The sequence below is a fragment of the Coffea arabica genome, chromosome 7e (assembly GCF_036785885.1).
Source record: "Coffea arabica cultivar ET-39 chromosome 7e, Coffea Arabica ET-39 HiFi, whole genome shotgun sequence".
NCBI lineage: Eukaryota > Viridiplantae > Streptophyta > Magnoliopsida > Gentianales > Rubiaceae > Coffea > Coffea arabica.
This window is the reverse complement of record NC_092323.1, coordinates 18,497,809-18,511,775: the sequence shown is the minus strand read 5'-3', so window position 1 is coordinate 18,511,775 and position 13,967 is coordinate 18,497,809. Positions and strand designations below refer to the sequence as shown.

General features: G+C 35.1%; 1 protein-coding gene across 3 annotated transcripts; it reads left to right on the top strand.

Moving 5' to 3' along the window:
* Positions 1-465: 465 nt before the first annotated feature.
* Positions 466-6,227, top strand: LOC113700681 (uncharacterized). Of its 3 annotated transcripts, none has more exons than XM_072059707.1 (3): positions 466-2,910; positions 3,662-3,735; positions 4,458-6,227. In XM_072059707.1, the coding sequence occupies exon 1, from the start codon at positions 659-661 to the stop codon at positions 2,582-2,584; it is 1,926 nt and encodes a 641-aa protein (XP_071915808.1). In that variant the 5' UTR covers positions 466-658; the 3' UTR covers positions 2,585-2,910; positions 3,662-3,735; positions 4,458-6,227. The 3 variants fall into 3 exon arrangements, with proteins under 3 accessions (XP_071915808.1, XP_071915807.1, XP_071915806.1); XM_072059706.1 differs by having other exon boundaries at positions 4,104-6,227; XM_072059705.1 differs by having other exon boundaries at positions 3,662-6,227.
* The last annotated feature ends 7,740 nt before the right edge of the window (positions 6,228-13,967 follow it).

Genomic DNA, 13,967 nt, shown 5'->3' with positions numbered 1-13,967 from the left:
TTGTTTCGTTTTAAAAATGAGGGATGAAAAGAATATTTTTGTGAAATCTGAAGGATGAAACCGATCATTTTCCCAATTTTGTAATACTTTCTCTCCATTAACAATCTCGTATATCCTTTAAAAAATCAACATTTGGTTTGTTTAAATGAAATTGCAATTATAATGATTACTCACTTGGGTCCATGCGTATTTGTGTGGTAAAGATGTACTACTTAAAAATCCTCCTTACAGACATATTCAACTCCAACAACAAAATATATTTTGTAAGCATTACTTTCTCAAATCTCGATTTAAGTTGGCTAGTAAAACTTCTATATTTTTTAATAAGTCAAAGAGCCCAAAACCTCTTATTTACAATTTTTTTTTACTTAATCACCCAACCTAATCTTTCCGCAATCAACAATTAACACTAGTCTGTTATAAAGTAAGCCACCTAATAAATTCACCACTAGAACATTTCGAAAGCGAAGAAACCGGTCAAATAGTCAATTACTGCACTAGATTTCGCATGTGAGAAGAAAATGAAAATTAAGCCATTGCAAAAGCCTTCAAGTAATTAATTCAACTTTCAGTAATTAAGCTCTGATAAAGCGCGTATTCATTCATTCACATTTGAGATGTATGGTCTGAGTATCCTCATCAGCTGTAGAAGCAGAAGATGATGGCGATGCAGAGAAGAGCTTCTTCTGCCATAATTCTTTCCATTGCTCAGTCTCAGGAAGCAGCAGCGGCTTCATCAGGTACCGCTGCTACTGCTAGGTGCACTACTCTTGCTTCATTTCTCTCTGCATTCCCAAACCCTAAACCCCAATTAGCTTTTTATTCTGCTATTAGTGGCAAAGTTGAGAGTTCTTCTGGAAAAGCTCTGAAATTTCAACCGGGATTGAGGAATGATATTAATAATGTCGACAGTCTTGATGATGCTCTGAGCTTGTACCGGCAGATGGTCCGGATGAGGCCTCTGCCTTGTGTTATTCAGTTCAATCAATTGCTGGACCGTATTGTTAAGATGAAGAATCATTATGTATCTGCTATTTCCCTTTTTAGAGATATGTGTGTCAAGGGCATTCCTGCTGATGAGGTCACCCTCAATGTTGTGATTAATTGTTACTGCCTCTTGGGTCGAGTGGATTTGGGGTTTCCTGTGTTGGCTGCTTTCATGAAGCGTGGTCTTGTCCCTAATGTAGTCACCTTTAGTACTCTACTCAAAGGACTCTTTCGAGAATATGGGGTCCCCCAGGGACAAGAATTGTTTAAGAAGATAATATTCGAAAAACTTTGCGAGCCCAATGAAGTTATGTTTCTGATTGTGATAGATGGGCTTTGTAAGGTGGGGAACATTCAAACGGCCATTGAATTCCTAAGAGTCATGGAAAAAAGAAGAAGATGTAAGCCCACCGTTTATGTGTACAGTACAATCATTGACAGCTTGTGCAAGGATAAAATGGTTGATGAAGCTCTTGCCCTCTTACAGGAGATGATTGAAAAGGGCATTCCCCCGAATGTTGTCACTTACAGTTGTTTGATTCAAGGTCTGTGCAACTTAAGCAGATGGAGGGACGTTGACAAGCTCTTTTCTGAGATGAAGGTTTATAAAATTGTTCCGAATGTTATTACTTTTAGTATAGTGGTGGATGCACTATGTAAGGAAGGGTGTATAGAAGATGCTGAAGAGGTAGTCCGGATCATGATCCAGCAAGGTCAAAATCCCGACCTGGTCACATACACTTCCTTAATGAATGGGTACTTTTTACAGAGCCGAATAGATGACGCAAGGAGAGTTTTCGATACCATGGTTGCTAGCGGCTTTACACCCAATCTCCATAGCTATGGTATTCTAATAAATGCCTATTTCAAGACCAAGAAATTGGAAGCAGCCATGAAGCTCTTTCGAGAGATTCCACATAAAGGTTTAACACCTGATATTGTTATTTATAACACTGTGTTGCACGGGTTATTTAGTTCAGGAAGGTATCTTAGTGCACGAGAAATTTTCAATGAGATGCAAGCTTCTGGCATGAAGCCTGATTTTCCCACTTACTGTGTGGTACTGGATGGATTATGCAAGACTGGACATATCGATGAAGCATTGCAGTTATTCCATGAAATGGAAACTGATGGAACAAATCTTCACATAAAAATGTACAATATCATCATTGATGGGTTGTGCAAAAGCAGGAGGCTCGATAGTGCTCGAGATCTTTTCAACAATCTCTCCCTTAAAGGATTGGACCCTAACGTCACAATATACAACACCATGATTTCTGGCCTGCTTTCAGAAGGTCTGCTCATCGAATCTAAAGAGCTCATTGGAAAAATGGAAGAGAAGGGTTGCTTGGCAAATAGTGTTACATACAATGTCATTCTGCAAGGACTCCTTAAGGGAGGTCATTATGATGATGCAGTGGTCTATTATGAAGAAATGGTTCACAGAGGATTCTTGCTGGATGCATCTACGTTTTCCCTTTTACTTGATTTATCTGCTGAGAATCAGAACAATCCTTCTGTGCTAATGTTGATGCTGAAGATTGATCCCGATAGCAAGAAGTTCATAGATGGGGAACGAAGAGGACCTTCACATTAGTTGCAACATGTTGGTCCTGCCATTTATTTTGGCCTTTGAACTTTAATTTGCTGGAACTAACATTATTTAGGTTTGAATTGGATCCTGTTGTCACTTATCATCTTTGATGCAACTGAGCCTTAGAGGAGATCTCTTGGTCATATTTTGTGAAACACCTCCAAGGTCTTTAGTTTGGTGGAGAAGCTGCATTGCTTAGGGAAGTTCAATTGACAAGTGTGGCAGATCAAAGAAATCTGCTGCTGTTAATTGGATTTGTACCACTTCTTCTAAGGGACTTCTTGTTGACCTTTCCATGGAGAACCTCAGTGTGGCATATCACTTAAATGGTAACTTGTACAGGTTCTTTTTGTTCATTTTTCATGCGTGTCAGTAATTTAGCTTGCCTGTCAATTTTACTTCGGATAACTAATTTTGATTTTATTGGAAATAAGAAACGAAATGGCATATGCATATAAAGTTTGTGACTTTGAATTTCTAGAGAAGTTTTAAGCTGCATTTCTGTAATTTTGAGAAAACTTTTTCTAAGATAAAATTGTTACTTTTATTTTAATTCCTAAATGGTGCCAAAGGTGCAGCCAGTTTGAAAGTGTAAAAACTTTCTAGACCAGTTTCTTGCTTTGGATTCACAGTTTGAGGTCCCATAAATGGGCATGGTTATTGATTTGTTTTAACTGCGTTTGAGTAAACCCAAACTTTTTACGTATGATCCAAAAAAAGTGTTCTGATCACTTCCTGTTTAATTGTCAATGCTGTACTAAATTATACAGACATTCAGTAGAAGTGTAGCAAAAATATCGTTCCTTTGCAGTAACCTTGAATAGTTCATCCAAGAAACTCTCCGTCCTTTTTTTTTAAACAAATCCATGTGTTGTTTAGTTGTTTATTGACAATAGGCTTGATTATTGGATTCTTTAATATTAATATTTGGTTTTTCCTGAGTTGCAATAATAACTAAAGAATAGGTTTTTATTGCACAGTTGCTATTGGGTCACCATCTGCAATAAAACTAAGAAATAGAAAAAGTGTCTTACTGGCACTTCACAATGGTAATAAGTTCCATATCTATTGGTGGAACAGGGGAGCAGTGGAATTTGTATCGCAGGGTGTGAAGATTTGACGTCAGCTCAGACTTGATAGAGACAATTTATTAGGTATTGAAACGTATGGAAATAGTTGTGAAGAATTTTATATGAAAGGAATTGGCTGAAGTTATCAAGACTAATTTTTTAAATCAGGGAAGATTTTTTAACTTCAAACCACGTCTTAGATAAGTTAGTTCAAATTGAATTGTGAGAAAATTTAGAGCAAGTCTTAATTTTAATTTATTTTATTTTATTTCTCAGTGACAAACATTGAATGACAAGTCTTGCATTGAAGTTTTATGCAAGAGATCTGTTTTACAACGGTTCAAAATCATGTTCATTAACTGTCCTATGGACAACTTAATTATCTTTTCTAATAGCTTTAGAGGAGGATTCCCAATTTTAGACGGAAAAACTAATCTTGTTTCTGAATGCAGGAAAAAAGTTTGTGATAAAACTTTTCTATAAATGGGATTTTTGTAGTAGCATCTATTCTGCGTAGCTGGTTCAGTTTGTGAAGAATTTTGTCACAATATTCATTCCTACAGTATGCGGTAAATTTGAATTATTTACTGGGAAGATATGCAGCATAGAATGGAAATAGTGAATGTGTATCTTGAATACCAGTAACCATTTTTTGTTTGTCATAAAATTGTTTGACAAGGTATTATTGGTCACTGAGGTGGAATTGGGAGATATTCATTGTTTTTGCTAGTTATGATTGGGCATGATCTGCAGTGATATGAATGATCTTTCAGTAATTGTAAAGTATCTATTTGTGCCTGTAATAGACGTCAAACCTGGAGAAAAAGGCCTGGACTGATGTGCTAGAAAAGAATTTCTTTTGATACAGCACATGGCCTGGAGTACCTGCATGAGCATTGCAATGGTAAAATTGTTCACCCTGATTTAAAGCCTGGAAACATCCATCTGGATGATAACTTGGAAGCTTTCTTCGGTGGATACAAAATTATCAGATTGCAACTTGAGTCCAGGGAACTATGGGACACATTGCCCCTGAATAATTGTATGTTCCTGCTGTGGTCTTATCGGTGCATTAATGAAATGGGTAAATACCTTGATTAGTGGTGTTGGAATATTTGAACTAGCTTAATTGATCTCTTTATTTGACTTTTTTGTCAAAGTTTACACTGTTGTCAAAGTGTTATCAGTAACCTTGAGTGATTGCAATTTGCAAACTAATCTTTGTGTATGGCAGACTTCGTTTCTTCATCAGTCAATTAGTAGGTCTTGGTTATTGAGTTGGTTGCCTCTAGTTCCAGTTCTAATTATATTGGAAAGTTCCTTGTAGTGTTTGAGTTGGTTGTCTTACTGTAGTAGTTGCTTATATCTAGTGGGGCTGCTGCAATTTTGTCTACACAAGATAGAGCCTTCATGGCACCCACCAAGTTGCATCTTAAGGAAACCCCAATCTGGATGAACTTTGGTCTAACATCCAATCCAACACCAGTTTTAAGTTGAAAGACATTTGTCCTGAGATACCGGTCCAAACCATTTGTGAATTGGATTTGAATTTGGTTTGTTGTTGGACCAAGTTCATCTAAATGTGAGCTGGAATGGATATGCAGTGCTTTTTTGAAGAATTTCATGCATTTCTGCTTGTAAATATGCGTCCGCTAGTTGAAACTAAGTTGCTGAATGATTACTTGTCCAGGACATTTGCATGTCTGTTGTTTAGCTTTCACAATTCTGCTTGATTCTTCCTTCCTTTAATACTGCTGTCAGTTATAGTTTGTCTTTGACCATGGAAAGGCATATAGTTTGTGTGATTGTGATGACTGATATTCATCCTGCAAGTTTGGGGTGTTTTATTTATTTATTTTTTGGCCCCCTTTTATAATGAGAAGAGTTCTAGAATTGAAATCTTGATGCATTTCAGTGGTTTATTTTATTATCTTTATTTTCTTATGTTTAAAAGAGGTGAGGGTCATAAATGTGTCGTGAAATTCACACTGGTTTCTTTTGGGAATGTCTTGGATGGATTGAGTTTTAGATAAAAGGCGGTTGTCTGGTTGTCCTTGAATCCTCAGAGTTTGTGTTTCCCCTTGCTTGCAGAAGCTATTGCTTCTTTTCTTCTTTAGAGGATTGAATAACAATTTGACATCCTGATTCCTGTATACTGCGAAAGTTTGGCATTCTGGCAACTAGATCTGTTTAACTATTTTTGGAGGCAGTTGCCATATTTTACATCATATGACTACAAGTTATAATTGTCGATATTTGTGCAATCAGGTGTTCAGTCAATCTTTAGCTTGGAGGGAGTGAAAAAGGGTGACTAATTAATACTTAAGGCTATTATTCTTCTGTATGTACTATATCATGTCTGCATTTTATTGCATTGTGATCTTTTTCTTCCTTAGCTTTTGATTGTACGTAATTTCTGAACACTAGAACCAACCATGCTGGAGTTGTACAACTACAGAGAACATAGAACATAGACTGTCGAGTGTTGTTTCACTGAAGCTAACATTCGCAAGGGTTACTACATTCTGTTTCAAGCTGCTAACAATTTTCCTGCAATGATCAAACCTTATTGCTGATCTTTATATCTAGTTCATACTGTCTTTGCGCGCCGCCGGGGGGGGGGGGGGGTTGGTTAAAAAAAATATTTTTATTTTGCAAAGCTGTTTTTGAAGTTATTTATTTTTTCACTTTGATGCATTTTTCTGATTAAAATTTGGAAGAAGCCTTTTGTTTTTTCGCGTGTACTAGTTTCAAGACCTTTTTTTTTTCACTACCAATGTGATTTATGTTGCATTTTTTGTCACTTGTCCTCGAACACAAGTCTTGGGTGATCGGATCATATTTGCGAGGAAGGTATGTCTATTACATGGACTTATGAACAGGTATGTGCAGGAACTAAAGATGTGCTTTATAAGCTGCTTCTAGGTGCTACTACGCTGGATAATTTTCGCATGTATTTGTTGCGCCGCATTTTTCAAAAATAAAAGGGGGTATTGGGAGGGACGAAATGTCCTTTCAAGGTCCAATGCAAAATTCAATAATGATCCATTGAAGGGGTCACGAGTAGACAAATATAAAATTGGAAGAAAATAAAAGAAAATTAAAACATGTATATATAAATAAAAGTGACCAAAGAAAAAGCAGATGTGACATAATGTGTATGGGGGATTAAAACTGGTGAGATAATTTTTCTTTTTGTAGAGGAGTAATAGCATGTTAAGAAAGTTATATTCATTCATTTCTCATATTTGAAAGGTGACATTTCTAATGGAAACAAGCAGATGAATTAATTTATTTTCTAATTTTATGTGAAATGTAAATCTAAATGATATGGTTCACGAGAATAATATAATAAAAAATATCATACAAATGAGAAAAATAATGAGAATTTAGTGAACGACATACAAGGAATGAATCTGATGAGTGAATGATTTAAGGGTCATTGGATTAACTTATTTCTACAGGTTTTTACTAGCGCTGAACTAGTAAGGAAATGGAAGGAGAAGTCGTGATTAGGGTTAGACTAGTATCGTAATGTCACATGCTTATACTTTATAATAAAACAAATAAAGTATGAATAAGTAAATACATAAGAGGACATAGAATATATAAAACATAAGCATAATATTTAGATGCAAAAATTCTAATGAAAGTGGATAAAGCATAAAAGCATATAAACACTTAAGTTACGTAAACACATAAAACCTAACTATTACGTTGAGGAAGCTAATTAAAATTTAAAAGGGAAAATATAAGAAAATAAATCTATCAACATCTCTATCAACATCTCTATTACATTTGTTAATCTAGTTAAAATTTTGCAAAATATAACCTATCTATTATATTTACCTATCTAATTACAAATTTTGCAGAAGAAAAAATATAACCCATCTATTACATCTCAGGTATTCGAATACATTCTAAATAATTATAAGACTTGAATTACATGAATAAACATAGAAATGAACAAGTGCTAAAAGTAAATAAATAGAAAAATAAAAAGTACATAAAACACGTAGGAGCACATAAGAGCACGTAATTAAAATTTAAATGATAATGGGGGTACATTCCTTTAAAATAGTGACCAACTGAGGGGAGGAAGAATTATCTATTACTCAAAATTAACAAAAGTATCAAAACACCAATTTAATTGACAATTAATTGTTAGAGATAAAAAAAACTTAATTCATTAAAAAGAAAACTCACTAATGTCACACGATAAATAATAAACTAACATTCTAAACATGAATGAAGGACTAAAGAGCCAAGAACATTTTTCATGATAATTTTTAATGATAAGGGCAACAAAGATGCTTAGGGACTAAAGTAAATAAAGTTTTTGGGGCAAAAATGTAAATTTATTAAAATTTAGGGGGGCCAAAATATAAATTCTGCAAAAATAAATTATTTACTAACCTTTTATTCATAATTTACTCAAATTTAGACTAACTAGATAGGCTTGTCAACATGTCGGGTACGGGCCGAAATTGAAAATTTTAGACCCAGACCCGTTATAGTGTACCAATTCCGGACCCGACGGGTCTTGTGCTTACGGTTCCGGAGCTGGGTTCGATGGCTCCCGGGTCAAGTCTGGGTCTACTCGAAAAAAAAAGACCTGACAAAATTTGTGTATGAATTGGCTTACACAAAAGTATTTATTGTAAAAGAATTATTATTGTATTTAGAAGTATTTATATTTTATAATTATTAATATATTAAACGAGTTCGAGTTGAATATGGGTCGGAATCCTATATTCCGTATCTGACCCGTTTTTTTGTTAGAGAACCGAGTACGGGTTTAGGTCAGAGTAACAGGATTATTTCCCAACCCGTACCTGAAAAAAATTAGCGGGTTTTGGCCAAGTCCGAGTCCAAACCCGAACTATTGACAACCCTATAATTAGACTACCAAAGTGATTTAGAAATCTACAAACAAAGGATTATTCGCACTAGTTTCTAAAATTGTCAAATTAAAATCCTAAATTTAACAACTTTACTTAAACCCTAATTATACTTTAAAAGTCGGAATTAATTCACCAAGACATGCATAAGCATCATAAAAAAAGACCAAGACTCCAAAAAGGAGAAATTTTATGCATTTTTTCACAATTTTTGGGGTCTTACTCTAATTTTGCAAAAATTAGAGGGCAAATTGCAAATATTATTAGGAACTTATCTCAAACAAAGTTTTAGAAGATTAGAGAATGCCTAAAATACACAAAAATGTCCAAAACTACGTATTAAAAGAAAATAAAGTTAAAATATGGTTTTGGTCCCTATTTTCTTAACCCAAGTTCTAACATCATGAAGACTTAAATTGATCAATTCTAAGTTTTGATGATAACAAAACAAAATGATGATTTGAACTAATGATTTCATATAAGAAAGTGTTCAGAACCGATGTCAAGTCCAAAAGAATGAAGAAAATATTTCAATTAAATGGAGCAAAAAATTGTTGAGACAATCGGACGCTCGTATCAGACGCTCTTCAAAACATCAGACGTCCAATAATCACGAAGTACATATTGGACACTTCGATCGGACACTCATCCCTCCTATCGGCCATCCGACACAAAAAAGGTTGGAACTTGAACCTTCTATTTACTATCAGCCGCACAAATTCCATTGGCTGTTCGATAAGAGTTGAGAACATACTACCGGATGCACAGAGAAGAGCATCGAACGTCTGATACTTTAAAGGCTAGTTTTTTAACAGATAGTTTCTTGACCGTTAGAGAGACTTTTGGGGCAAAAGTTCGCCACTTATAAGGACCCCCAAAGCATGAGAAGAAGAAAGACTTCTGCCTACACAAAATACAAAATTTCTAGAGTTATTTTTGGATAGAAAAATATTTTGATTATTGTATGGGTGTGGAGAAAATTGGGTTTGTGAGATTTCTCAAAGAGAGAACTAAAATTAATTTTCATGCCTGGACAGATTTGGTGAATCTGTTGAGTCTTCACATGACTCTTAAAGAATCACAAATCAAAGCAGTCTATATATATATACATACATACATACACACACACGAAGAGAATCAAAAGTGACACTCCACCTCGCCCTTGGTAAATCAAACTTACAACGTGTAGGTGAAGTGGCTCAACCAACTAGTACAAGTTCCATTACCCCCTTTTGGAGTACCCCAAGGTGGGGTGTGATCATCACCCCCATCAAGCGGTTTCCAAGCGAATGTAATTTACAGGTCTAAGGGGTTTTGACAATGTTTAATCTGTATGTGGTAGCAGAAGGATGGTCATCATCACATTGAGTTCCATTACCCTTTTAAAAGTCAAAACCTTCTTCCTTGCCAAATACGTGTACAAAATTCGTTAAAATATATAATGCAGTAGTCTGATTTTTTGCTTTGTTCCGTTTTTTTTTTTTTTCAATAACCATGGTAGACAGGACATGTATCTAAGATTATTGAAACTAATGACAACAATCAATCGGGAGTTGAAGGGCGAAATTTTGTTAGTTAAATGCCAACCATTATTAAAATCCAAATTTTCTCTTGTTATTTGGGACGTCACAGTTTCACTTTGTTGAAAAAGTTTCCTCAGGACAAAGGTAAAGCTAGATGGATACGCTTGCATTTTAGACCTATACTCACCTGAAATTGCACTCAGTAGAGTAGTGAACGAAATTAATCACCATAAAAATTAGACGAAGCAAGAGGGGTTCCACTTTGTCTATTTGTATTGTCCCCTGGCTCTATCAAGTGATTAGAGCCCTAGTTTAAACCCAAAAAAAACCATATATTATAACATGAAGTATTATTTGAAATCAAAAGAAGAATTTTAGATTTTTTGTACATAAAAATGAACTAATAATGTTTATTTGCAATTGTTCTTCAAAACTATAAGTGGTGCACAAAAAATTAGGAAGAAATGCAGTTTCAATCCCCCATATTTGGTACCTATGCAACTTTAGTCTCTAAAGTTCAACAAAAGCAAATCCGATCCACAATGTTTGGCACTAAGTGTGATTTTAGTTCCTAAAGTTTCATAAAAAAAAAAAAAACAAATTGAATCCTTAATGTTTCTAATTTGAAGCAGGGTTAGGACAATTAATGGACTTGCACAATTATTGACCGAATCAATCATATGTAATCACATGTTTATTTCAATTAATTTTTAAAAAGAAGCAAAATAGGGTTTAACATTGAAGAATAAAAATAACTAGCATAATTAATTAATCAAGAAATCTAAAAAAATCAAAATTTGTTAAACTACGTGCTAAAATTTAGCGATAGACAACTACAGGTTATTTTGCTTACGGAATAGTAGACATAGAGAATGAAAATGAATTCTAGATTGAAGAATTGGATGCTCCAACTTGTTTTGATATTGTAGTTTAACAAATTTCTTTTGTTTTTTCTGTCATTCACCGGTTAGTTAGTTAGCATATGAGCTATTGGTTCTTAATCTTGTTCAAAGTTAGCAACTATTTTGCTTCTTTTTGTTTTAAATTCAATTTGATGGATGCATGACTGCATGTAACTAACAGTAATTGGGAATAATTCTTCAAATGTGCTAAATCTGCTTTAAACTGGATACATTGGGGGACCAAAATTGTTGTTGTCAAAATTTTAGGCATTAAAAATCCATATGGGCTAAATGTTAGGGACTAGATTCGTTTTTACTAAAATTTTAAGGATTAAAACCATACAAGTGCTCAACATTAAGGATTTTGTAACACTATTTTTTTTTTTTATTGTCCATGAAACTCTTTACAATTTAAAAACATTGATAAAATGGTCATACCAGTTGTATAGAATTTTCACAATTAAAGTCTAAAATTTATCCACTAGATGATTATCCAGCAATTAAAGCAATACAATGGTACACCAACAGTAACTGAACAAAACAACCAACCCTATGACACAAAAAACCAAAGCACAATGACAAAGAAGTTGGACCACTAGTATGGAAATGAAACCAAAAGAGAAATGAAGGAGAGTAAGGTCTCTTTGGGGTTGCGGTGCTTTTGGTACACTTTTAGGTGTTAAAAGTATTTGGTAAATATCATCCCACAAAATTAGAAATGGAACTTTTGGTGTTAAAAGCACTTTTAGCAAAAACTCAAATTTGGTGCTTTTAAAGTAAATTTTTTATTTGAAAAATAAAATATTAAATTTAATTATTTTATCCTATATTATGAACTAAATAAAGGAATAAATATATTTAAAAATTTTAAATTATACATTATCGAATACAATAAGATTTAATGAACTATATCTCCAAACAATATATCTAAAAGCACTTAATAAGTACTTTTATTAAATACTCTATCAGGGAAGTACCGGGCCCTAGGTTTGATGAGAAAGGAGAAAATGAAGAAAGAAAAGAAAAAGAAAAAAAAAGGGTAAGAAGCTTAACAGAAATCCATTCTAATCGCACCTCACCCCTTTTCCCCCTTCACCGAAAAAAGGATTAAACTGGAAAAGAAGAGACCAGACCCCTTTGCCTAAACCAAAGTGAATTAGAAGTTAGAAACAAGCAAGGGGCCCAAAAAAATTCTAGCCTAATCACATGCCAAAAAAATGAGCGTGTTTGAATAGAGTTTTATTTGAAATAGCATTTATAATAATTGCTGCAGCATTTTTTGTGATCCAATATATGTGAAATAAATATGCGGTTGGAAATATAAAAAAATAGTTAAAAAAGTATATTATGATGCAAGCAAAATAATATTTAAAAAACTAAATAATGTGAGAAAAATTGCAAGTTTACTCCAATAAACTAGGGACATGAGATTCATGAGAAAATTAAAACTTAGAAAATAAGGAATGAAACCATTTTTTTTTCATCGCATCTTTTACATTGTAGTCTCTCACAGTCTTAATTGCACAATTAATCATTTTGCAATATTTTTTGACCCCTCATTTGCCCTCTTTGCTTCTTCCCTCCCTTTTCAAAAGAGTCGAGCTGTAAAAGAAATTGGTTTGGGCCTCACACTGGGCTTTTTGATTGGATTGGCCTCAGTGATTGAAAGGACTTCCAGGGAACAAATGACACCATGTAACCAAAGGCCATTTACCTCAAAATGGGCAAAAACAGTGCTTTGCAATTTGCATGAAGAATTCCAATTCCAAATCCATATCCGATCCTCATCCAGCTGAAGAGGTAGAAGATGATGATGATCGATGTTTGCGTTTTTCTCTGCCCTGAAACAGTTCAAGGGACAGAGCACCACCACACTCCCCTGTTCTCCACCACTAATGCTCTCTGAAGTACACCCAGTAGTGCACCACACCTCCTCCGCCAACCTCCCAAGCGCACAACTACCCTTCCCTGAGCCACAACCCTCCATTATCCACAACAATCCTCAACTCTCCTACAAAGACTGTCTTCAAGCCTCTCTACTCTTTGGATACTCATCTTTCAAAAATTTTCCCCACTCCTCAACCTTTTGATCAGAACTATCGAGGAGCTGAAGCTTGCAGCTCAAACCTCATCCACCTTTTAGAAGAGCTCAAAACCAGAATTCATAGTAAATGGAGCCAGGCTGTTATAGTCAAATCTCTGGAAAAGAGTCTAGGTTTCAAATTTTTCGACGCCATGATCAGGAGACTTTGGAATCCCAAAGGCAAGATCGACATAGTGGATCTTGGCAGAGACTTCTTTTTATTGTTAAACTCTCAAATCCAGAGGATTATAACAAAGCACTAGTGGGGAGAGGGGGCCCTGGTTTATTAACAAGTCTTTTCTTTCAGTCCGTATTTGGCAGCCAAACTTCATTGCAAATCAAAACACTCCTCGACTCTTAGCCATCTGGGTTCGTCTATCCCACCTTCCGTTGGAATATTTCGATTCTGAGATCCTTACCCATATCGGCAATGCTTTAGGACTCCTTATCCAAACTGATGCCAGAACCGTAAATTCCGAACGAGGCAGGTATGCGAGAATCTGCATCCAAATTGACCTCGACAAACCCCTAAAAAAATTGATCAACTCCTCCAGCCTCTTCTCTATGAAGGCCTAAATTTCTGCTCTGTTTGCGGATTATTGGGCCATGATGAAGGCAAATGCATTAGTTTCTCATCAAAAGAGGCAGAGCTTTCCCGTTCAACTGCCCTTCCTCCTCCACAACACCACCACCTCCCACCCAAGCAAAAAATATTTCCTTTCTTGGGCCGAAAACCTTCGAAACCAAATTCAAACGGTCCAAAATCAAATTGTTCTTTCAACTCAAATTTCAAATCCACAGGCCCAACTAAAAATGACCTCTCCTCACTAACTCACTTCTGTCACCGTTCCACCCCAACCTTTACTCAAAATTGTCTTTCCTCGATTGCAACACTCGCTGACCCTCT

Bases quoted from the DNA above. Each gene is read 5' to 3' on its own strand.
- LOC113700681 (XM_072059707.1), top strand. From the start codon at position 659: ATGATGGCGATGCAGAGAAGAGCTTCTTCTGCCATAATTCTTTCCATT.